This window comes from Rhincodon typus, chromosome 3 (assembly GCF_021869965.1).
Source record: "Rhincodon typus isolate 14 chromosome 3, sRhiTyp1.1, whole genome shotgun sequence".
NCBI lineage: Eukaryota > Metazoa > Chordata > Chondrichthyes > Orectolobiformes > Rhincodontidae > Rhincodon > Rhincodon typus.
Genome location: NC_063334.1, coordinates 47603724 through 47630019, shown reverse-complemented (window position 1 = coordinate 47630019; position 26296 = coordinate 47603724). Strand labels below are relative to the sequence as shown.

The 26296-nt window shown below is 41.0% G+C and overlaps 2 protein-coding genes across 7 annotated transcripts in view; both read right to left on the bottom strand.

Annotated features, from left to right (window-relative positions):
* The window catches only part of auh (AU RNA binding protein/enoyl-CoA hydratase), a 941118-nt gene that overhangs the window by 501941 nt on the left and 412881 nt on the right, over positions 1–26296 (bottom strand). The window lies entirely within an intron of this gene.
* ror2 (receptor tyrosine kinase-like orphan receptor 2) overlaps positions 1–26296 on the bottom strand; it is a 343404-nt gene that overhangs the window by 63182 nt on the left and 253926 nt on the right. For both annotated transcript variants that reach the window (XM_048595341.1, XM_048595342.1), the window contains exons 3-4: positions 5249–5536; positions 3274–3310 (exon numbers count right to left, since the gene is read on the bottom strand). In XM_048595341.1, coding sequence (XP_048451298.1) covers positions 3274–3310; positions 5249–5536 — 325 coding nt within the window. The remainder of the gene's footprint in view (positions 1–3273; positions 3311–5248; positions 5537–26296) is intronic.

Here is a 26296-nt window from a genome sequence, read left to right as displayed (position 1 = left end):
GTGGAGCTGGATGAACACAGCAGGCCAGGCAGCATCAGAGCAGCAGGAAAGCTGATGTTTCGGGTCTGGACCCTTCTTCAGAAATCACTGAGATTAAGAAATTCAGAAATTTCTGAAGAAGGGTCCAGACCCGAAACGTCAGCTTTCCTGCTCCTCTGATGCTGCCTGGCCTGCTGTGTTCATTCAGGTCCACACCTTGTTATTGCTAATATCTACCTCTCCAAAGTGTTTACAAATTTGCTGCTTTTTTTTTGCACTGTTTGGGAGCATGCAATACATTCCCACTATTGTGACTAACATATTCCATCTGCTTACATTTGCTGTTCTATGTGTCAAAGCACAGACGTTCTTTTTGGGTCACTTGTCTACAGATCCATTTGTTTTTGCTGTATTGTGGGTCAGAATTTTTGTGGAACTGGGCCAAATAAGGGGGCTTTTAAAAATGCATGTGGGACCTGATTTTGAGATTCCTGCACCTACCCCCATTTTCAGTTATTTTGGTCTGCACAGGATAATGGACTGCTTCACAAGCTGCATTCCCACTTTTGCTAGCTCCATTGTGGAGATAAGATTTTCAAACTGCCCATAATATTGATGGAGTTGGGCATGCTGTTAGTAGGTTTTATTTATGGTAAGTTAAAAGAGTAGTGAACAACTGTGAAATATATACATGGCGTCGGGAACCAAATAAGAACATTTCTTCTTCTCTTCGGAGTTTTGATGAAGGGTCCCGACCCAAAACATCAACTTTCCTGTTCCTCTGATGCTGCCTGACCTGCTGTGTTCCTCCAGCTCCACACTGTGTTGACTCTGACTCCAGCATTTTCAGTTCTTGCTATCTCTGAAAAACACTTCTTTAGCACTCTCTTTGAAATGCATTGTCCCCTTTTACCTTCTCAAAACTTTCAATCAATTATATCCATTGAAAATACGAGGAACAAAATGTTATTATCTGTTTTACACGACTTATCTTCTGTAAACAAACAAAGGTATTGAAATAAATTCTTCAAAGAAAGCATAGGTTATTCCAAGTTAATGAAGATGTCAACCAAAGCAACCCTTTGCATTTATGTTAACATTGCCTGCTTAGCCAAGTGCTTTATACTTTTTGAAGCTGAGCTAAGCATTCATTACACTATCTGAAAAAATAGTTGATATCTGGCTATCTGTTCTAACTTTTTCTGTGGATATAACTACCAGATGACCTGTCTGAGTTCCATGAACAATTAATCTGCTTAATTCATCAGGCAATACTTTACAGTTGCAAAGGGGAAAGCAAATTTTGTTTGATTTGCATCATTATTATCTTGTAATAAATTGCAATTTCTTTGATATGGTTTTTCAGTGCTTTTGTTTGTTTATATACAATTAACTGGTGTAAAGTATATAAAAGATTTTGACATTCTATAAATGGTTGTGGTGTTTCAAAAAGAATATTAAATGGACTTTTTGTACATTCATGACTTGAGATCAGGGCTGCACTGTGGCCTATCACTCTTCTCAGCTGCCCAACCAGGATTGGGTCCAACTCTATCAGAACTCCAGTTGGTGTGGAGGAGGATTTGAAATTCCCAATGTTGAATGATTCTGTGCACAACAGATACTTGGAGAGACGATATAGAGGAGTTGTTAATGGCAATGAAAGGTCTGTGGAAGATAATGGGGGCATAGAGGATGCATGGAGTTTGGACAGAGCATGGGAGAGATGGAGGTTACATGATGGGGGCAATATGGGAGAAATGAAAAGACTTAGAGGGAGAATGGAAGAAAGAAGGTGAAATGGAGGAAAAGTGAGAACTTGAGGGCTTTATAGTAATGATTATAACTGTGCCAATATACCACTAAATGGAGGATAGTCTTCTAGCCTGCCCACCTTTCCACTTGCCAATCTCTATTACCATATTTGATTACACACGCATGCGTGCACGCGCACACAGACACACAGAGGCATAAATGTATTGTGGGCAGAGGCCTTTTAACGGATATAGGTTTGCAGAATCAGGATATTTTGTGACATATGCTTTACATTTCCTTCAGGAAAATCCAGTCCACTGTTTCTTAAGAATATCTCTCTTATTTTGTTCCTCCCCAGCCTTCATGAAAATTTATTCTCATGAATTTCCACTTGCGTTGTTCCGATTTAATGCAAAAGAATCCAAAACCACCCCAAAGTATAAACATGGAAAAATTAGGAAATATAGGCAGCCATGCTCAACGATTGCTCAATATATATGGGGAAATGAATCATGTTTCAGGAGCCATAAATTCACAGCTCAAAAATGGTGCCATTTCACCTCTATCCATTAAGTTTAGAGAACTAAAAACTGAAAAATTATTTTTATAATAAAGTTAATTGTGCCAAGTAGTACAAATACATTTTATTTTATCCTTCCTTGAAGAGCTGAATTACATGTGAATGAAATGAAGTCTTTGTTTCAGCCTTAGCCCTCTGCAGTTGCTATGCTTCCAGATTTGAAAACTGCCAAAACCAACAAATACCATTTGGCAGTTTAGGGGCACCAGGTGCACTAGTCAAGGTCTTTGTATTGAAAGAATTAACCTAACACTTCGAAGAATCGAGAATTTGTTTCAGAATATTTTTGCTCTGAGAATAAAATGTACACTCAACCACACCAAAAAAGTGACTCCCAACATCAGATTAAATCTCCATTTTAAAAGGGTGTTAATGTGAATGGAATATACAGAAAATAAAACCAGAGCAGCCAGTTTATAATTGGAGTTCGTTCAAATTAAAACTAGAAGTCAATAACCAATCCATATTGTTACTTTGTCTAATCATTTTGAAAATTTTCCCTCAAAATACATTTTCTGTAATACATATTAAAAGTGAATAATTTTGGATAAAAGACTTAGCTGCAAATCTATATTGTACTGTATTATGGTACTAAACAGTTTCTAATACAAGTGCAAATATTGTCTTTTCTTTGAGGATGGAACAGAAGAATAGCATGTAGGAACTTCAGTCTACTGCACCTGGAATTCCATCCAACTGTAAATTCACAATCTGATTTGCATCATCTTGGCAATGTACCACTGAACTGATTCCCACTCTTAAAGATAATGTAATTTCATTCTACATCTCCACATTCCCATTCTATATGTCACAACACTTTTTGGAAATATTCTAAATAGAAAAGGGAAGAAAAATAAAAATAAATTCTTTTGTTCTCAAAGAAGTTTTATAATATGCTCTGACATGATCTGTAGATCTGCAAAATGTTTCTCGCAAATAGGGGTCATCAGGTTACTTACTGTGAACTGTGATGTGGACTATGAGTTGGAGACTGACCTAGAAGAAAGAATAGAACAAAGTTAATACCTGATGAGTTGAAATATTGGACAAATCAGTGATCAATGCCAATTTTATATTTTATCTCAAAAATATTTAACTTCGAGATATCTCCTAAGATATTCCCTTCAATTGCAGGATGATACCCCAGATTCTGCAGTCAGTAGAAAACCGTTTACTTAAACACAAAACTTCTGTGTGCCCTTACGCTGCAATACACAGTAGTTAAAGTAGTAATATTGACTGCATGGCCCATGGATCAGTTGCAACACAGAACATAGAACATAGAACAGTAGAGCACAGTACAGGCCCTTCGGCTCATGATGTTGTGCCGAACTTTTACAGAAACCTAAGGTCTATCTAACCTCCACCGCTACTTTATACTATCATCCATATGCCTATCTAATAGCTGCTTAAATGCCCCTAATAAGGCCGACTCCACTACCCTCTCCGGCAATGCATTCCACACTCCTACCACTCTCTGAGTAAAGAACCTACCTCTGACATCTCCCCGATATCTACCTCCTTTCACTTTAAAACTATGTCCCCTCGTAAAAGCAACCTCCACCCTAGGAAAAAGTCTCTGGCTGTCTACTCTATCTATACCTCTGATCATTTTGTACACCTCTATCAAGTCACCTCTCATCCTTCGTCGTTCTAAAGAGAAAAGCCCCAGCTTTCTCAACCTTTCCTCGTAAGACCTTCCCTCCATTCCAGGCAACATCCTGGTAAATCTCCTCTGCACCTTTCCTAACGCTTCCACATCTTTCCTGTAATGAGGTGACCAGAACTGGACACAATACTCCAGATGTGGCCGAACCAGGCTTTTGTATAGCTGGAGCATAACTTCATGGCTCTTGAACTCAATCCTCCATTACCTGAACACCTCCTTCTGGCTGCCACCAGCTCACTGCCTCAGTCATTTTCTACTCCTCTTCTGCCGAATGATCGTCACTCTCGCCAAAGCCCTCCCATCTCACCGGCGTACAGTTTCCTGGATTATCCCCGCATCTTTTCTTAAATAAGGGAACAACATTCGCTAATCTCCAGTGCTCTGGAACTTCACCTGTGATCAGCGAGGATGTGAAGATATCTGCCAATGCCCTGGCTATTTCCTCCCTTGGGTCTCTGAGTAACCTGGGGTAATCCCATCTGGTCCTGGGCACTTGTCTATCTTAATGCAATTTAGGATTCCCAAAACTTCCTTTGACATTCTCTAGAGTATTCACACATTCATCACTGATGTCAACATTAGTCATGTCCTTCTCCTTGGTGAAAACTGATACAAAGTACTCATTCAGGATCTTCCTCACTTCCTGTGGCTCTACATATAACTTCCCTCCTTCATCCTTAAGTGGACCTACTCTTTCCCTTGTTACCCACTTTCTTCTAACATATGCATAAAAAGCCTTGGGATTCTCCTTGTCCCTGTTTGCTAAAGACATTTCATGGTCCCTTTTTCACTTCCTAATTGCCCATTTAAGTTTCTTCCTAATTTCTCTCTACTCCTCCAGGGCTTCGTCAATTTGTAGCTGCCTAGACTTGTCATATGCTTCCCTTTTTCTTTTGACTAACCTTACAATTTCCATTGTCATCCTTGGTGCCTGAATTTGTCATTCCTATCCTTTAGTTTTGCAGGGACATGCATGTCCTGCACTTTAGTTAATTGGTCTTTAAAAGCCTCCCACATGCCAGAGGTAGATTTGCCCTCAAGTAACTACTTCGAATCCACATTCTCCAGTTCCTATCTAATTTGGGTGTAATTGGCTCTTGCCCAATTAAGCACCCTCACCCAAGGGCCACTTGTGTCCTTTTCCATGACTACTCATGGTAGAATTCATGGTAGAAGAATGCATACTACATCAGCTAATCAAATTCTACGGTTTCTGAATATTTTATATAAATAATTTTATTGTCTATTACTTAAAATGTACATACCAAGTTTCACATAGAGCACCCCAGTAGCTGTGATGGTTTTATTGCCATTGGATGCGACACATTGGTAATAGCCTGTGTCTGTTGTATCCAGATCTTGAATTCTAAGGCGAGAACCATATTCTGTTTTTCTTATTGTGATCCGTCTTGCTTCTTGAAAAACTGGAGCATCATTTTTCAGCCACCTTATATTTGGAATTGGGTTGCCTGCAACTCTGCAGTGCAAAGTTGCTGTCTGTCCTTGTACTATAGTAATATTGTTCACAGGTGCCAGAAAGGTCAGAAAATAACCTGAAGCAAAAAATCAGAAATTAATATGCAAATGATATGTCAAGTACAAGTTCCATATCCTAAGGTATTTCTTCAGCTGTACACAGTGAAATTTTAATTTTTGAGAAATCTACAAATACATTGTTTATTGTTTTAATATTAGACTAAAAATGAGCTTACAAAGTGACATGGCCCAAGTAAAGAGTCATTAAAACTCCCCAGTGTCTTCAAAATACTGATTGAAATCCAGTTAAGGTTGGTGGGAGTTTTACTTATCCAATAGAATAAGCAAGTCTGGTGACAACCAACGCAGAAGAACAATATAAACCCACAAACAAAGCTCAATCCTTTTTACAGATTGAATATATAATCAAAGATTTCCGACTGTTTACTGAAGAGGAGATACTTTTTAAAAAAATGCCAGAGGTTATGCAAAATAATACAAGTGACCTCAATATGCACTTTTGACCACGTACTTAAAATTATTGAAAGAAAAACCTACAGAGAGAGACAGATTATACCAATGGTGACTACAGAAAGACAGTACTCTACAGGTAAAGTGACAACAAAAACGTTAGACAAAATAAACATACTGGAACTATTTCACAGATCATTTCACTGAAGGTGCATATTTTTTAAAGAAAAACAAAGAACTGCGAATGCTGGAAATCTGTTCTGAAGAAGAGTCACTGGACCCTAACCATTAACTCTTCTTTCTCACCACATATGCTGCCAAACCTGTTGAGTTTTTCCAGTAGATTTTTTCAACATTATTTCCCTATACCTTCTTTAATTGTGATTAGATTGCAGCTTTCTCAGCATCTTATGCTCAACTTTGCAATGTTTGGGCTGGATTTTACTGGAGTCGAGCCAACTCTAGAGATCTTTAAAAATAGTGTGGGAGACTTGACTGCATAGATCCAGTCCCTATTTCCAACAGATCCCACTTTTGCCAGTAAAGATTGGGCCTGGAGCACGAATCACATAGGCGGGAGTTCTGAACTCAGCTGGGATATTTGCCAAGTTCAAACAGACCCCATTATCACTCCTTCAAGGCCCTGCAGTGTGGAAGTCACAAACTTGCGGGTTCCTGTAAAAGTTTGTGACGGACAGATTGAGTCTGTTTAAGTGTCTTGATTAAAAGTTTAGTTTTTATTTCAGTTGCTGAAATAGGAAAAGAAACAAAATAGGCTGAAACTGGCAGTTCAACATAGAATAATCTCTTCGGGAATGCTTTGATTAACATTACCAAATGTTCCTAAAATATCAATAAAGTTCTTTGCTGACATTTTTTAAGGACTAAGTCATCATAACGTCAAGTATTGGGCAAAATTCTAGAATCTATTATTAAGGTATGGTAACAAGATATTAAAAAAGTATGATCACACAAAATCACTAATAATTTATGAAAGGAAACTGGTGTTTGACACAGCTGTTGGGAGGTGTTTTTAGGACATAACTAGTAAGATGATAAAGGGGAAATCAGTGGATATTGGATTATTTGAATTTTCAAAAGTATCTGATTAGGTACTATGCAATAAGTGATTATATAAAATTATGACTCATGGATTTGGGGTAGTGGATTGAGGATTGGTTAATGGACGGAAAATAGAATTGGAATAAATGCAATATTTTAGGGTTGGTAGACTATTACTACTGATTTACTAAAGCCTATTTAGTCTACATTAATGACTTAGGTGAGGGAATAGGGTGTAACATTTCCAAGTTTGCTGACAATATATATGTAATGAGCAAGATACAAAATATTTTCAGAGAGATATAGACAGGTTAGGTGTAAGGAAAATAAAAGAATTGAATTACTTTGAAATGGCGAGAGTGGGACATGTTTGCATTTAGAGGGATCAGGAAGTCCTTTTACATGATTCAAAAAATCTAGCATATGGTATAGCAAGCAATTAGGGAGGCAAATGGCAGCTTTTGTTACTTGTCCACAAGATGGCAGTGGAGTAGGATGCTTCAGTTGGAGCCTGTTCGCCCTGTCCGTTTGTATTCTTTTCGTTGCTCTTTTTTTACCTTTTGTATTTTATTTCCTCCTTTTCTTTCTTTTTGGCCTCGGACCTCCCGGCCTCGGAATTGCTAGCCTCGGAACTCCAGGCCTCGGGACTGCCAGCCTCGGAACTCCAGGCCTCGGAACACTTAGCCTCTGACCTTGTGGCCTCGGAACTCCTAGCCTCCGACCTCCCAGCCACTGACCTGGCTGCTTAAGAAGTTTTGGCCTTGGAACTCCTGGCCTCAGTAGGGACCCGACGAGGCGGCTTCTTGGCCCGGCATGGCAATCTGCCGGCTCGGCATGGAGTCTTCTCGGCTTGGTTTGGCATCCTCTCAGCCCGACGTGGCGTTTTCTTGACCTGGCGTGGCAATCTTCCAGCGGCCCAGTGTGGTGGTCTTCGGGCAGTATGTGGCAGTCTCTCAGCCTGGCATGGTCTCGGTGTAGACTTCTGGTCTTGAACTGATACCAGTGATCTTCCCGCCTAGTGAACCCTGTGGTCTGGATCAAGGCCCAGTGCAGACTGGAGGATGGATGTCATTGTGGACTGGGTCTGAAGTTCGTTTCTCTGTACTTCTTTTCTCCATTTTATAGTTTACTCCTAATCTGCAATGCTGGACACTTTTTTTAATTCTCTATTTTTCCAAAAACTATAACTGTAAAAGCTGTACCTAAGAACCTTTGCACCTAAGATGGAACCGTACGCAATTTGCACACTTTTCACTGTACTCATTTGAGTACATGTGACAATAACACTAATTCTAATTCAAAAGGTTTGGAGTACAAAAGTAAAGAATTATTACATTAATTACACAGGGGATTGGTGTGGCCTGGAGTACCATGTGCAGTTTGCTCTCCTTACCTAAGAAAGCCATATTTACACGAGATAGTGTGCAATAAAGATGTACTGTACTGGTGCCTGGCAAGAAATAATTGTCCTTTAACAAGAAATTAAGTAGATTTGGTTTATATTTCCTGGAATTTACAAGAATGAGAGCTGATTGAATTGAACCATGTAAATTTTTTATAGCACTTGAGAGGCACATACTGCTGAAGTGTTCCCCGTGACTGGAGAATCTAGAACTCTAAGGCACAGTTTCAGAATAAGAAGTTGGCCACTTAGGATCAAGATTTCTTCACCTAAAGGGCCGTGAATGTTTGGTATCCTCTAAATTACATACCTGTAAAGGCCAAGTTACTGACCATACAGATGTCAATAAACTTTGGGTTCTATTTTGCAGATTTAGAGGATTCGGTGTAGAAGATATGCCATAATTTTATCGGATGGTGGAACAGGCTAAGTGGCCATGTGGTCTACACCTGCTCCTGTTTTATGTCAGCATAGAAGTGGGAAAAAAAATGGATCAAATGATAAAAGAACAAGAATATAGGAAAGATTATCAGATCATAGCTATAATAGGAATATGGCTTAAATATGGACAGGAATGGGTACCAAACATTGCTGGTCACAATATATTTAAAATGGATAGGAGAAGAAAGAGATATTGGGGGCTAGGGACATTGTGCAGTGGCTGAAAATACACAACATTGAATATTCCAATGAACAGAAAAGATGAGGATACAAAGCACGGGCTCCGTTTGTGACAACGAAATAGGAGGTTAAAATAAAATAGAATCAGGAGGTTTATAACACATGCCAGTTGCAGAACACATCTAAAAGTTTGCTGACAACACCACCGTGGGTAGGACGATATCAAACAATGATGAGGCAGAATACAGAAAGGAGATAGAGGGCTTGGTAATGTGGTGCAATGATAGCAACCTCTCTCTCAACGTCGGCAAAACTAAAGAACTGATCATTTATTTCACAAAGAAATGAGGAGAACATGCCCCCATTTACATCAATGGAACTGATCAGAGGGTTGGAAGCATCAAGTTCCTGGGAGTGATGATAACCGACAACCTGTCCTGAACTTCCCGCGCAGATGTGACAGTCAAGAAGGCACAACAATGCCTCTTCTTCCTCAGGCGGCTCAGGAAATTTGGCATGCCCACAAGGATCCTCACTAACTTTTACAGATGCACCACTGAAAGCATACTGTTCGGGTGCATAATGGCCTGGTATGGCAACTGGTATGCCCAGAACCATAACAAACTACAGAAGGTTGTGTGGACAGACCAGACCATCATGGAAGCCAACCTGCCATCCATGGACTCCATTTACATGGCTCATTGCTGTGGAAAGACTGCTAACATCATCAAAGACCCATCCCACCCTGGTAATGCTTTTGTACAATCTCTTCAGTCAGGCAAAAGATACTTGAACACATGCACCTGCAGGTTCAAGAATAGCTTCTTCCCTGCCATTGTTAGGCTGATGAATGACTCTCTAGCTTCAAATAATGCTGATCTTGCTAATGTTCATCTTGCCTAGTGCACGTCCTGTGCGACGTAACCTGTATGCTTCTGATCAAGTCTTTTTTTCACCCTATGATCTGTATGAGCTTGCTCACTATGACCTGTACTGCTCGTAAACAAAGCTTCTCACTGTACTTAAGTACACGTGACACTAAATCAAATCAAACAATTGAGAACAAGACAGAGTACAGAGAATGCAGGGAAATCCAAAAAGGATCCAAGAACAAAGAGAGAATAAGAGAAGGTGAGTGGGCAGCATAAGAGATGATGTAGTGATAATGTCACTGCACTAGTAATCTGGAACCTCAGGCGAATATTCTGGGGACATGAGTTTGAATACCACCATACAGTCTTAGAGCTGCACAGCATGAAAACAGACCCTTTGGTCCAACTCGTCAATGCCGACCAGATATCCAAAATTAATCTACACTCATTTGCCAGCATTTGGCCCGTATCCCTCTAAACCCTTCCTTTTCATCCAGATGCCTTTTAATTGTTGCAACTTACCAACCTCCACCACTTCCTCTAACAGCTCATTCCATACACGCACCACCTTCTGTGCAAAAACGTTGCCCCTTAGGTCTCTTTTAAATCTTTCCCCTCTCACCTTAAACCTATGCCCTCTAGTTTTGGACTCCCCCAGCTCAGGGAAAAGACCTTGGCTATTCACCTTATCGATGCCCCTCATGATTTTATGAACCTCTATAAGGTCACCCCTCAGCCTTTGATGCTCTATGGTAGGTGGTGCCATGTGAATTCAATTCTTAAAAATCTGGAATAAAAAGCTAATCTAAATGATGACCATGTAACCACCACTGATCGCAACCAAAACACATCTGACTCACTAATGTTCTTTAGAGATGGAAGCATGACATCCTTACCTGGTCTAGTCTACATTTTCATACTCACAGCAATGTGGTTGACTCTTAATTATTCTCTCGGTAATAAGGATTTGGCCTAGTCAGTGATGCCCATATCCCATGAATGAATCTATATATATATATCATACACACATACATATAAAAGCTCATAAACCTTTTATGAAAGGATACATTAAAGAATGTTACAACCTATTGTAGAATGCACTTAGTACTTTAAGTAGTTAAACGACATCACATGATAAGCTTTGCTTATAAAGCACTGTTTGTGGGAGAAGCCAACCACTGTTTGATGTGTGTCCTACATGTTCTGCATGTATTCGTGTTTCAAAGACTGGTCTCAGTGTTAACAGTAAGTAGCTAATGTGTGTTTAATCTTAAACTGAGCCAAATATCTTCACAAGGCATAATCATGTATCTGAGGTGTAAAGTAAGTAGTTACTGAGTAATATGTAATCAACTTATTTACTGTTCAATATGATTGAACTAATCAATAGGTTAGACTCATTGCAGCAAGAAGGATTGATGGCAATAAATCTACCTATGGCATCCCAGATGGTGGTAGAGGTGAGATCCTCTGCCATTAAACAAGATGGTCAGTTACGGACAAACAAGGGAATCCTCTTTTGCATACAAAAGGCTTGACTGAGGTACCAAATTATTACATTCCATATTTTCACTAGAGAAGAGGATTGCCAAAGAGATGGCGGAAGGGATACTGAATGGCATAAAAATAAATCAGAAAGATATAAAGCTTGGGAGTACACAAAACAAGTCACCCAGTTCAGGTAAAATCTATTCTAAATTACTCAGGAAAGGAATTATGAAAATTGAAAAGCTCGAGTCACAATCTTCCAATCTCATTAAATCTGGTAGTAATATCAAAGGTCTGAAAAATAAAAAATATTACAGCCTATTCAAAAAAGGGAGGGGCTTGAACTTAGCAATACAGGTTGGTCACTAAATGTCAATAATAGAAAGCATTGTTAAAGTCCAAACTAATTCTCACATGGAGAAATTTGGGTGAATAAAGGGACTAGCACCATGGAGTTTTTCAAGGAACTACAGCCCAGAAATTAAAGGGACAGCAATAATTTGGATACATATTGGTTTCATAATTGGCTCAGGGATAGGTAGAACTTTACTCATGATCAGATGTTTTGCTGACTGGAGACAAGTATGCATTGGGACTGATTATGCCACTATTGCTTTTCTCTTTGTGTGTAAACAGCTTTGATTTAGGAATACGGAGCACAATATCCAAGTCTGCAGATAATATAAAATATGGCAACATACTAAACAGCACTGAAAGGATGGTCTAACTAAATTCCATAGAAATAATGGGCTGATGTTTATGCTTGCTTGCTGGCGGGTTTTGAAGGCAGCAGCATCTAGCTGTCCAACCCTTCTGAAGTTTTATAAGGGTTGGAAGAGATGGACTTTCATGAAATTAATAGTCACTTAAGAGCCTCGTTGCTCTGCCACCAGTATTTTATCCATGCCATGGCAGTGAGGGAACACTTTAGTAAGTGCTTTAGACTGATCAGAGGCACAGCCCACAGAATATCCAACTCTATTTAATCCACCCTACCGCTTTCTGAACCACCTCCTCCCTTCATCTCACCACTCACTCCCCCTACCGAGATCCCCGACCCCCACACTTGCCAGGCTCCTCAGCATTTGTATTCCCCGCTCTTGGTGACACTGTTGTGGCTGCAGCGCTGGCTATTAGTCTGCTTTTCAGAAAGTTTTCCAAGGCAGGACTTTCTCCTGAGAAAGAGGCAGAAGTCTCACCTCAAAATGAGTAATGCTGCACGTGGTGTTAATTCAAGTCATGGCAACTATCTAGATTGCATGTGGAACTTGCATCACCACTTCTGACATTTTAGCTGGTGATGTGAGCACAGGGGGTTGGGTTGGGGAAGTGGGCAGAAGGGTAGGTGCAGCAGCCAAGATAATCCATAAAATTCAAGCCCATATAAAGTGAATTCCACATCTACTTAATATGGCCTAATCTGCAGGATTATTAAGCAAAATACAAAATGTGAAACTAAGTTGGACACCCTGTCAAATGGCAGTACAGCTACTTTCTGTGCTGTAACATTCTATGATTCTAAAACGTACATGAGAGATAGAAACTGAGAAATGCATGGTTGACATGCAAATGAAGATCAAAAATGCAGAGTTTGGAGAGATGAGAGATAAATGTCCATTTTGAAAAAATAAAGTAGCATAAAAGGCCACAGGGCTAAGTCAAACAATCATGAAAGGATTGACTACGAATAAGACTTTAAACACTGATACTTAGAGAAGTAAACCTGTTCTTCACAAGACCATCATAAACACAATGGTCTAGATTTTCTGATAAGTGAGGCTATACGCGCACCATAATTAAGTAGAAAACAGCAAGCAACGTCCAGTGACTACCATGCATAGTCAATGAAGAAATCAAAATTTTCTGTTGAGGTTACCTGTTCTGCCACGGGTTTTATGAGAACAATATTTCTTGGAGAGATTTCTCATTGAAACAGTGTGAAGTTGCTGTGGTTAACATTACCAGAAAATGTTTGGGCTTTTTATTTAACATAACTAATATTTTGGCAGCTCTTAACTATGACCAAAATGGTGTGTTGGCATGGAAATTTATGTTTACAAATGCAGAATCTGATACACTCAGATTTTAATTATTGATGGACATTAGAAAAGCATTTCTAAAAAAAAACTTTTTCTCAACTGTGCTCGTTTAATGCATCTTTCTTTCCCACTCATTATTTCACCTTTCATGCTTGCTTTGATTTTGAATGAACAAAAATTGAAACTTCCTACTTCAAACTCTGGCTGGTGCATTCACAGTATTTTAATTTGATTGTTTGAGAGAATGTACAGTTTGCTCTTTCAACCAGGTCCCAAGCTTTCTTCAGAACCTTCAGCCGTGCTAAGTTGACTTTGTAGCTAAAACAGGTTCCAGTGCAAAATCCCGTAGAAAGTCTGTGGGCAAGTCTAAACGTAATATATAATTGGTTCTACACATTCATCGCCAAAAACAAAATCCAGTCAATTTTACCTATCATTGTTTTGTTTCAACAATCTCTACAGAATACTGGATCTTCTAGGAGAATAATAGCCTGGTGGGTAACTATTAAGGAAACAGGGGTGCAGAGTTGGGATGATTTGATACTATTTACTTATAATTAACAAGGGCAAATATTTTTGCTGCTGCACTAGCAATATATATCTAACATTTCTTTTGTCTCATGAAGTGAGATGCATTCCTTGATTAGCTCTCTGAGTTTAACAGATAAATCAGGATTTGATAAGAAGCACATTGCATTAAAGATTTAATCCCTCTCTACATGCAGATTCTAACATCAACACATTCCTGAATAAGAAAACAAAACTGTATTTCAGAATTCAACCTTGTGGAAAGTTTAGGATGCATTCAAAACCTTTACCAGAAAGTGAACATCATATATGCATATAGGAGTTAAGGATCTAGTAATACAATCCAAGCAGCTGGCAGGCAGATTTGTAATTCTAGGCTGAGACAAAGTGCCAAAAAAAATGTTTGCTTCACTTAAACATGCTCAGTTTCTACAAGAATCGTTGATAGAAGTAAAATCCTAGCAAACTGTGAGATTAGGCAAAAATTCAAACCTTTATCTTGAAAGTACTTTGTTCAATAACAAATTTCTTAATCTGGACAGATAAAATGAGCAGTTTGCATTCAAGTTATTTATAATGGAATATAATGCAAACTACTAATAGTTTATGAGGTTTATCGAGGCCAATTTTATAAGAGGTAAAATCAGCTTAAATTATTCTCTCTGCTCTCAGAAGGCTGATATTCTGTACAATGTACCGTACAGCCAGATTCTGAAACCGGATTGTAGAATATTCATAAAAAGTAAGTTCATAGCCAAAATAATGATAATACTGGACACAACACATGGTGAGCTAGTCAATATAAATATGCTTTATCTTGATCACAAAGGAACTGACAGCTGTAATGCCAGAGACTTCTGTAAAGTCATTCAAATGCCTGCTTTTCTTGTTGCAGAATTTCCTCTCAGAAATGTCTTTGAACTAAAAGCAGTGGATTTATTTCTGATATAATGAATCTGTTACTGGTATTAGGGCTTAGTACCTCAGTCACTCACCTATTCAGACACTTAATTACAATGGCTTGATGGCAGGAAGCAGAGAGTAATAGTGTAAGGATGCTTGTCAGACTGGAGGCCTGTGACTAGTGGTGTGCCTCAGGGGTCGGTGCTGGGCCCATTGCTGTTTATTATCTATAACAATGATTTGGATGAGAATGGACAAGGCATGATTAGTAAGTTTGCGGATGACAATAAAATAGGCAGTATCATGGACAGTGAGGAAGGTTATCAGAAATTGCAGCAGGATCTTGATGGCTGGGGAAATGGGCTGAGAAATGACAAATGGAGTTTAGTATAAATAAGTGTGAGGTGTTGCATTTTGTAAAGTAAAATCAAGGTAGGAGTTTCATGTTGAATGGTAGGGCCTTAAGGAATGTAGTGGAACAAAGGGACCTTGGAGTTCAGGTGCATGGTTGTGGAGTCACCGGTAGACAGGGCAGTGAAGGCGGCTTTTGGCATACTGGCATTCATCAGCCAGGACATTGAATATAGAAGTTGGGAAGTTATGTTGCAATTGTACAGGATGTTGGTGAGGCCAACTTGGAGTGTTGTATTCAGTTTTGGTCACCTTGCTATAAGCAGGATGTTATTAAACTGGAAAGAGTGCAGAAGAAATTTACAAGGATGTTTCCAGGACTCAAGGGACTGAGTTATAGGGAGAGGTTGGACAAGCTAGGACTTTTTTCATTACAGCGTAGGAGACTGAGGGGGCATCTTATAGAGGTGTATAAGATCATGAGAGGCGTGGATCGGGTGAATGCACCTTTTCCCAGGGTTGGAGAACCGAGGACGAGAGGGCATCAGTTTAAAGTAAAAGGGGAAAGATTAAATGGGAACCTGAGGAGCAACGTTTTTACAGAGGGTGGTACGCAAATGGAATGAGCTGCCAGCGGAAGTGGTTGAGGCAGGTACATTAACAACATTTAAAAGGCAATTGGATAAATGCATGAATAGGAAAGGTTTAGAAGGAAATGGGCCAAACACAGGGAAATGGGGTTAGTGTGGATGGACATTTTGGTTGGCATGCAGCAGTTTGGGCTGAAGGGCCTGTCTCCGTGCTGTAGGACTCTATGACTCTAATAGCCATGCAGCCATTGTTGGAATATCTTCTTCAGAGAGCTGGCATGATTGGTCAAATTTATTTCCATGCTACAATATTTCATGACTCATCAAGGCAGTTAAACTACAATCTGAAGCAATTCAGAGAACCAAAAACCAGAAAATCACATGCAGTTATGGCACTATACCATCTGTATAAAGCTTAAATAACTAACCTCAGTTCTGTAGTGTTCATACCCATTCACCTGACACACCACAGTATAATAATTTCTCAGGGTTTTTCTACTCAAATACTATTTAGTCTAAAAGATAAGTATAGGGGGTTCTGCTATAACGCAATAGATGGGTTCCTGTGAAATGACGCGTTATCTAAAACTGTGCCATAGAAATAATGGGGCCTATAGGAAAAGGAGGGTTGGGGCAGACCAACAAAAAAGAAATCATTCAAAAGCACTGTTTGGATAAATATTTAATTCACATGTAATAATGAAATAACAGTCAATTTATCACCTTATCTTGAAAAAATGTCAAGATGATTTGATGGGGGAGGAGGTTCTGAGGTAGCTCTGTTGTTAATGCAGGGGCTAAGGGTTGTCATCATGTCATCAACCAACGGATCAGATCTAAGCTTTGCAGTCCTGCTACATCCAGTTGTGAATGGTGGTGGACAATTTAAAAACTCACTGGAGAAGGAGGCTCCGCAAATATCCCCATCCTCAATGATGGAAGAGCCCAGCACATCAGTGCAAAAAATAAGGCTGAAGCACTCGCAGCAATCTTCAGCCAGAAGTGCCGTGTGGACGATCCATCTCAGCCTTCTGCAGTGGTCCCCAGCATTATAGATACCAGTCTTCAGCCAATTCGATTCACTCCACGTGATATCAAGAAATGGTTGGAGATACTGGATACTGCAAAGGCTACCAGCCCTGACAACATTCTGGCAATATCACTGAAGACTTGTGCTCCAGAACTTGCCGCTCCCCGAGCCAAGCTGTTCCAGTACAGTTACAACGCTGGTATCTACCCGACAATGTGGAAAATTGCCCAAGTATGTCCAGTACACAAAAAGCAGGACAAATCCAACCTAGCCAATTACTGCCCCATCAGTCTACTCTCGATCATCAATAAAGTGATGGAAGGTGTCATCAACAGTGCTATCAAGCAGCACCTATTCAGAAATAACGTGCTCAGTGATGCCCAGTTTGGGTTCTGCCAGGGCCACTCAGCTCCTGATCTCATTACAGCCTTGGTTCAAACATGGACAAAAGAGCTGAATTCCAGATGTGAGGTGAGAGTGACAGCCCTTAATATCAAGGCTGCATTCGACTGAGTGTGGCATCAAGGAGCCCTAGCAAAACTGGAATCAATGGGTATCGGGGGCAAACACTCCGGTGGTTGGAGTCATACCTGACACATAGGAAGATGGCCATGGTTGTTGGAGGTCAATCATCTCAGCTCCAGGACATCTCTGCAGGAGTTCCTCAGGGTAGTATCCTAGGCCCAACCATCTTCACTGCTTCATCAATGACCTTCCCTCCATCTTATGGTCAGAAGTGGGGATGTTCGCCGATGATTGCACAATGTTCAGCACCATTCCTGACTTCTCAGATACTGAAGCAGTCCATGTTCACATGCAACAAGATCTGGACAGTATCCAGGCTTGGGCTGACAAGTAGCAAGTGACATTTGCGCCACACAAATGCCAGGCTGTGACCATCACCAATAAGAGACAATCTAACCACCGCCCCTTGATATTCAATGGTGTTACCATCACTGAATCCCCCACTATCAACATCCTGGGGGTTACCATTGACCAGAAACTCAACTGGACTCACCACATTAACACAGTGGCTACAAGAGCAGTCCAGAAGCTGGAAATACTGCGGTGAGTAACTCATTTCCTGACTCCTCAAAGCCTGTCCACCATCTACAAGGTGAAAGTCAGGAGTGTGATGGAATACTCCCCACTTGCCTGGATGAGTGCAACCCAACAACACTCAAGAAACTTGACACCATCCAGGACAAAACAGCCTGCTTGATTGGCACTACACCCACAAGCATTCACTCTCTGCACCACCGACGCTCAGTAACAGCAGTATATACTATGTACAAGATGCACTGCAGAAGTTCACCTAAGATCCTCAGACAGCACCTTCCAAACCCACGACCACTTCCATATAGAAGGGCAAAGGCAACAGATATATGGGAACACCACCACCTTCAAGTTCACCTCCAAGTCACTCACCATCCTGACTTGGAAATATATCACTGTTCCTTCACTGTCACTGGGTCAAAATCCTGGAATTCCTTCCTTAATAGCATTGTGGGTCAACCCACAACAAGAGGACTGCAGCAATTCAAGAAGGCAGCTCACCACCACCTTCTCAAGGGCAACTAGGGATGGGCAAGAAATGCTGGCTAGCCAGTGACGCCCACATGCATTAAAAAAATGAATAGAAAAAAAAATCATCACCATCACCATCTTGAGATGCAATTTTGTTTGCAGGGTTAGGGCAAAAAATAGTTAATCCAGAAGTGGATGGTTGTGGTTCATTGCCTTCTGATTGTTTCTTGGGGGTTGGCTTAAAAAAGACATCCAATTTTTGCTGCTTTGCACTTTTCCTTCTTTCGTGAAGAAGTAGTTCATAGGGTGCCAAAGAAGGTCGTACTTCATGAACTGCTACCCTGCTGCATTCTGCATTGTATTCATTGTTCTCTAATCATTGCAACTGCTTCTCAATTTCCCTCAGGATCAAAGACAAAACAGAAGTGGAAAACTCTCATGGTGCTGCATCCTGAACTTCATCTTCTTCATCTCCAGCTTCCACTTCCCCCTCAGCGACAAGTTGTTGTAGATCAGCTGTAGAGAGGTCTTCACAGTGGGACTCAAGCAGCTCTTCAACATCCTCAGTCCCCACTTCTTCAAATCCAGCTTGCTTCATAAGATCAACGCAATGTTCTTTGATCCTGGGAGCTCCTCTGACAGATCAAAGCTTTATAAAGCTTGAAAAAAATCTGGGAGAAGTTTCCGCCAAACTGCATGCAAGCAGTCCTTACTGACATCACCCCAAGCCTCCACAAAAATGTCAATTGCATTCTTGATGTTAAAGCTCTTCCAATATCGACGAACACTGTCCTTATCCCCAGCAATGGCTGCAGTCAGCCTGTTAAATGTGCGCCTTAAATAATAAGCTTTAAAAGCTGCTATTACGCTCTGGTCCATGGGTTGAAGGAGAGAGGTTGTGTTTGGAGGTAGAAATAGCACTTTGATGTTTTCAGAAAACTCACCAATGGTCTGAGGATGGCTTGGCGCATTTTTTTCTATTCATTTGTGGGGTCGAGTGTCGCTGGCTGGCCAACAATTCTTGCCCATCCCTAGTTGCCCTTGAGAAGGTGATGGTGAGCTGCCTTCTTGAACCGCTGCAGTCCACCTGCTGTGGGTTGACCCACAATGGCATTAGGAAGGGAATTCCAGGATTTTAACCCAGCGACAGTGAAGGAACAGCAATATATTTCCAAGTCAGGATGGTGTGTGGCTTGGAGAGGAAATTGAAGGTCGTGGTGTTCCCATATGTCTGCTGCCCTTGTCTTTCTATATGGAAGTGGTCGTGGGTTTGGAAGGTGCTACCTGAGGATCTTTGGTGAATTTCTGCAGTGCATCTTGTAGATAGTATACACTGCTGCTCCTGAGCATCAGTTATGAAGGGAGTGGCATTATCCACAACAAGAAGAATCTTAAAATCCATTTTTTTTTTCCTGCAATACTTTCTAAAAACATCTTCAAAAACATCAACAATAAGATCAGAAAAAATTTGCACAGTCATCCAACCTCTTTTGCTTTACATAATGTAGATGACTAGAGTAACCTTTCAAGGCTCGTGGGTTGGCAGAATGGTACACCACCACAGTCTTAAGCTTTAAGTCTCCACTGGCATTGGCACTCAGCAGCACAGTGATACATCTTTTACCACCTTAAAGCCTGGAGCGTGTGCTTCATTCATAGAAATGTAGGTTCTTGATGGCGTTTGCTTCCAGTATAAACCTGTCTCATCCAAATTGAAAATTTGATCTACGTTGTAGCCTTCTTTGTCAATTAATTCTTTTACTGTGGGAGGAAATGCCATCGCATGGTCCTTGTCTGCGCTGGCAGCTTCACCACATAATTTTGCGTTATGAAAAGCTTAGTGGTTCTTAAAACCAGTCACTGCCAGCACGAAAGGCAGACACATCTGCAGGATTTTTGGCTTGTTCTGTTAGATCTTTGTAAGTCAGTAAGGCTTTCTCTTTTCTGGTGAGAAGGGTGGTCCCAGATTACTTCTTTGTTTGCTCTTTTGTCTACACACTTAGAAACATCTCCCCAAGTTCCTTTGTTCATGACCTCACAAATTTATTAGCACTCAGACTTGTTCCAGCAATACAACTTGCTTTAATCTTTACTAGATTGTCGCTAATCGTGCATAAGATAGACTCCTTCATTCTTGTTGCGCAAGTAATATCACATGTTCTCTCATTATGCTCAAAACGCTTTACAAGATCTAGCTTCTCTTCCAGCATTCTAGCCTTTCCTTTATGTACACCACCTGTAATTTTATCACCAGGACACTTCTTGTTGTCATTCTTGCCACTTTGTCCTTGCATTTTGTGGGTAACATAGTCGAACTGTACAGTACCTCTCACAGAAAGAGCGAGAATCTTTGATGCAAGCACTGGAACTCTTTCGGTGCACGTTCAGGACAAAGCCCATGAACCGATCATGTGATATTGATGTTTGAATAGTGTTACAGCCAAAACAAAGTTTGCGTTTTACAAATACTGTTCCCCTATTCGTCAACTGCATTATAGCCAATTCACGTTGCCGGAATACACATTATAAGAGAAGCCCCTGCAAAACCTTACCAGAAATTTGTAATGAAACAAACTAGCAGTTATCACTCAATGTTGAAAGTGATGTTAAACATGTGACGTTTTAAATAATGTTTGTAATTGTCTCTTTAATTCAAGGTAAATCACTAAATGGACTTGTCCATGTAATCTGTTCATTTTGCCTGGCAATAAACTGTTTGACCTGGTTACTACACGCCAGGGTCCTGAGTTCTGGTGCTATTGAAATCCATATTTAACAACCAAATGTTAATATAACAAGTGTTAAGCAGGTTATTGGATTTAAGTACAACAACAAAAGCAAAAGTTGCTGGAAAAGCCCAGCAGGTCTGACAGCATCTGCGGAAAGAAAGCCAGTTAACATTTCGGATCCAGAGACCATTCTTCAGAACTGATTGTAGCTGAGAACAGGTTGGTACGTATGCTAAGGATGAGGGGTGGGGAGGGGAGAAGTAAACAATATGGGGAGATAGAGCTTAAGAGACAGACAAAAGCAGTTGGGCAGGCAAAGCAATGGATAAAGGTCAGCCTGGGACAATGTATAGCTGCTAATGGGGACTGTTAGATGACAATGGTTTGTTTGTGGTAAAAGACCATGTGATAACATGGTGTGTGTGGTTGGGGTAAGGACAAGGACGTGGGAGATGATGAAACTTTTGAAGTCGAAACTGAGTCCAGATGTTTGCAGGGTTCCCAAGTGGAAAATCAGGAATTGTTTGTTTTTCCAGCTTGCGCTGAGCTTCACCGGAGCACTGCAGCAAGCCCCAGGCAGAGATGTTGGCCAGGGAATACGGTGGAGCGTTGAAATGGCAGGCAACCACTTGGATTGGATTTAAGTGATTAATTTACTAATTGAGTAGATAAAAAGGATGAGGGGCTCTTGTGGTGCAGCGGTAGATTCCCTATCTCTGAGCTAGGAAATCCAGGCTCAAGTCCAGCCTGCACCAGGTGTGTAATAATATCTCTAAACAGGTTGATTAGAAAATACCCATAAAGGGGGAACAGGAGGGACTGGTGTGTGGAAGGAGTTGTAAGGCTGAATATTTAGTAAACTTGATAGACATAGAAAGATGTCTTGGTTTCTATCTCACACAGACTTGGATCTGAATTCACATTGACAGCAGAGGATGGTTGCCTAAAGCTGATGGTTTGAAGCTCAGGACTCTTTTCAAACAGAATATTGTAACTGGAGTTATTTTGGAAACGAATGACAAAAACCAATAGCAAAGTGTTGGGATCTGACTGTTTACTGATGTTTTATGAAGCTGAACCTTACAGTCAATGGGAAAACAGCATGGACTATGGTTTTAGCATGATAAAAAGCAAGATATGGCCTTCATACTGTTGCTGAATAGTAGAAACTTCAGGGTGGCATGGTGGCTCAATGGTTAGAACTGCTGCCTTACAGCAGCAGGGACCGGGGTTCAATCCCAGCCTTGGGTGACTATCTGTGTGCAGTTTACACATTCTCCCTTCTCTCTGTGATTTTCTACCAGGTGCTCTGATTTCTTTCCACAGTCCAAAGATGTATAGGTTAGGTCAATTGCCCTGTAGTGTCCAGAAGTATGAAGTCTGGATGGATTAGCCATGGTAAATGTGGGCATAGGGGGGCTGGGCCTGGATAGGATAGTCTTCAGAGGGTTGGCCTTGACTCCGACTGAATTGTTTCTATCTGCACTGTAGGGATTTTATGATTCTAGAAGTGGGATCAGTGTTCTCAAAGTTAAATATTCCACAATTAGACATTGAGAAAGATTTGGAAATTTTATTAAATGTATGGACAAAATTTAGGGAAAAATATGTTACACACGAGACACGGCCAGACTTTAATAAATTCAAATCTATAGAAGAATAAATAATGGATTTAGAGTCATAGAGATAGATATACAGCACAGTAACTGCTCCTTCGGTTCAACTCATCCACGCTGACCAGATATCCCAAATCAATCTACTCCTCTTTGCCAGCATTTTGCCCATATGCCTCTAAACCCTTCCTATTCAAATGACCATCCAGATGCCTTTTAAATGTTGTAATTGTAGCAGCCTCCACCACTTCCTCTGGTAGCTAATTCCACACACGCACCACCCTCTGCGTGAAAACGTTGCCCCTTAGGTCCCTTTTAAATCATTCCCCTCTCACCTTAAACTATGCCCTCTAGTTTTGGACTCCCCCACCTGGGGAAAAGACTTTGTCTACACAAAACAAAAGTTCCAGTTCTGAGGAAGGGTCACCGGACCTGAAACATTAACTCTGTTTTTTCCTTCACAGATGCTGCCAGACCTGCTGAGCTTTTCCAGCAACTTTGTTTTTGTTCCTGAAAAGACTTTGTCTATTAGCCCATGTCCCTCATGAATTTATAAACCTCCATAAGGTCATCCCTCAGCCTCCAACGGTCTAGGAAAAATAGCCTCAGTCTCTTCAGCGTGAATAGATTGGCTGATACCATCCAATCCTGGCAACATTGTTGTAAATCTTTTCTGAACCCTTTCCATTCTCATAACATCCTTCCTATAACAGGGAGACCAGAATTGCATACAGTATTCCAATAGTGGCCTAACCAATGTCCTCTACGGCCGCAACATGACCTCCCAACTCCTATACTCAGTGCACTGACCAATAAAGGCAAGCATGCTAAATACCTTCTTCACTATCCAATCTACCTGCGACTCCACTGTCAGGGAACTATGAACCTGCACTCCAAGGTCTCTTTGTTTAGCAGGACCTTATCATTAAGTATATAATTCCTGCCCTATGCAGCACCTGTCCAAAATGCAGCACCTCACATTTATCAAAATTAAGCTCCATCTGCCACTCCTCAGCCCATTGGCCTATCTGATCAAAATCCCAAAGTACTCTGAGGTAACCTTCTTCACTGTCCACTGCACCTCCAATTTTGATCTGCAAACTGCCTAGCCATACCTCGTATGTTCCAAATCATTTATGTAAATGACAAAAAGCAGTGGATCCAGCACTGATCCTTGTGGCACACCACTGGTCCTGGGCCTCCAGTCTGAAAAGCAACCCTCCACCACCACCTTCTATTTCCTACCTATGAGCTAGTGCTGTATCCAAATAGCTAGTTCTCCCCCTATTCCGTGTGATCTTACCTTCCTAACCAATCTACCATGAGGAACCTTGTCAAACGCCTTAATGAAGTCCATGTAGATCACATTTATCCCTCTGCCCTCATCAATCCTCTTTGTTATTCTTCAAAAAACTCAACCAAGTTAGTGAGACATGATTTCCCACACACAAAGCCATGTTGACTATCCCTAATCAGTCCTTGCCCTTCTAAATACATGTAAATCCTGTCCCTCAGGGTCCCCTCCAACACTGTGCCCACCACCGATGTCAGGCTCACCGGTCTATACCAGTCTATAGTTCCCTGGCTTTTCCTTACCACCTTTCTTAAACAGTGGCACCACATTAGCCAACCTCCAGTCTTCTGGCACCTCAATGTAGCTATCGATGATACAAATATCTCAGCAAGGGGCCCAACAATCACTTCCCTAGCTTCCCATGGAGTTGTAGGGTACATCTGATCAGGTCCTGGAGATTTATCCACCTTTATGCGTTTTAAGATGTCCAGCACCTCCTCCTCTATAATATGGACATTTTTCAAGAGGTCGCTATTTATTTCCCCACGTTCTCAATCTTCCATATCCTTCGCCACGGTAGACACTGATACAAAATACTTGTTTAAAATCTCCTGTGGTTCCACACATTGGCGACCTTGCTGATCTTTAAGGGCTGTATTCTCTCCCTAGTTTCTCTTTTATCCTTAATGTATTTGTAGAATCCCTTTGGATTCTCCTTAACTCTATCTGTGAAAGCTACATCATGTCCCTTTTTTGCCCTCCTGATTTCCCTCTTAAGTATACTCCCACTGCCTTTATACTCTTCTAGGAAATCACTTGATTTCTGCTGTCTATATCTGATATATGCTTCCTTCTTTCTCTTGACCAAAACCACAACGTCTCTAGTCGTCGAGCACTCCCGACACCTACCAGCCTTGCTCTTAACCCTAACAGGAACATAGTCCTTCTGGACTCTCGTTTATTCATTTTTGAAGGCTTCCTATTTTCTGCTCGTCCCTTTACCTGCAAACATCCGCCCCAATCAACTTTTGACATTTCTTGCCTAATACCATCAAAATTGGCCTTCCTCCAATGAAGAACCTTAACTGTTAGATCCAGTCTATCCTTTTCCATCACCATTTTAAAACTAATAGAATCATGGTCACTGGCCCTAAAATGCTTCTCCACTGACACCTCAGTCACCTGCCTTGCCTTATTTCCCAAGAGTAGGAGAAGTTTTGACCTTCTCTAGTAGGTACATCCACATACTGAATCAGAAAATTTTCTTGTACACACTTAAGAAATTCCTCTCTTTCCAAGCCCATAACACTACGGCAGCCCCAGTCTATGTTTAGAAAGTTAAACTCTCCTACCATAACTACCCTATTATTCTTACAGATAACTGAGATCTCCTTACAAATTTGTTTCTCAATTTCCCATTGACTGTTCGGGGGACTCTACAGTACAATCCCAGTAAGGTGATCATCCCTTTCGTATTTCTCTGTTCTACTCAAATAACTTCCCTGGATGTACTCCCAGGAATATTCTCCCTAACTACAGCCATAATCAAAAACGTCACTCCCCATCCTCTCTTGCCCCCCTTTCAATCCTTCCCATAGCATCTATACCATGGAGCATTAAGCTGCCTGTCCTGTCTACCCTGAGACACATCTCTATAATTGCTATGATATCCCAGTCCCATGTTCCTAATCTTGCCTTGATTTCATCTGCCTTACCTGTTTGGCCTCTTCCATTAAAAAACTTGCAGCTTAATTTATCAGTCCTACCTCATTCTCTGCTTTGTTCCTGCCTGCCCTGACTGTTTGACTTCCTCCTTTTCCCAACTGCACCAGCGTCAGACTGATCTCTTTCCCCACTACCTCCCTAGGTCCCACCACCCCCAATCTCACACCCCGCATTAATTTAAATCCTCCCGATCAGCTCTAGCAAATCTCCTCGCCAATATATTAGTCCCCTTCCAATTCAGGTGCAATCCGTCCTTCTTGCACAGGTCGCTTCTACCCCAGAAGACATTCTAATTATCCACAGACTATTTGCAAAAACCCTACTTAGAGATTCCAAATTCACTTTTTTGATGTCAGCATTGCCCTTAGCAAGCTTTGTTTGTTAATGCACAATTGGCCACACGGTTATTTTCCTGGTGGCAGAAAGAAATACAATAAAATTGTTCAAAAAGGTGTTTCAGAGATAGTAGGAACTGCAGATGCTGGAGAATCTGAGATAACAAGGTGTAGAGCTGGATGAACACAGCAGGCCAAGCAGCATCAGAGGAGCAGGAAAGCTGACGTTTCGGGTCTAGGCCCTTCTTCAGAAAATG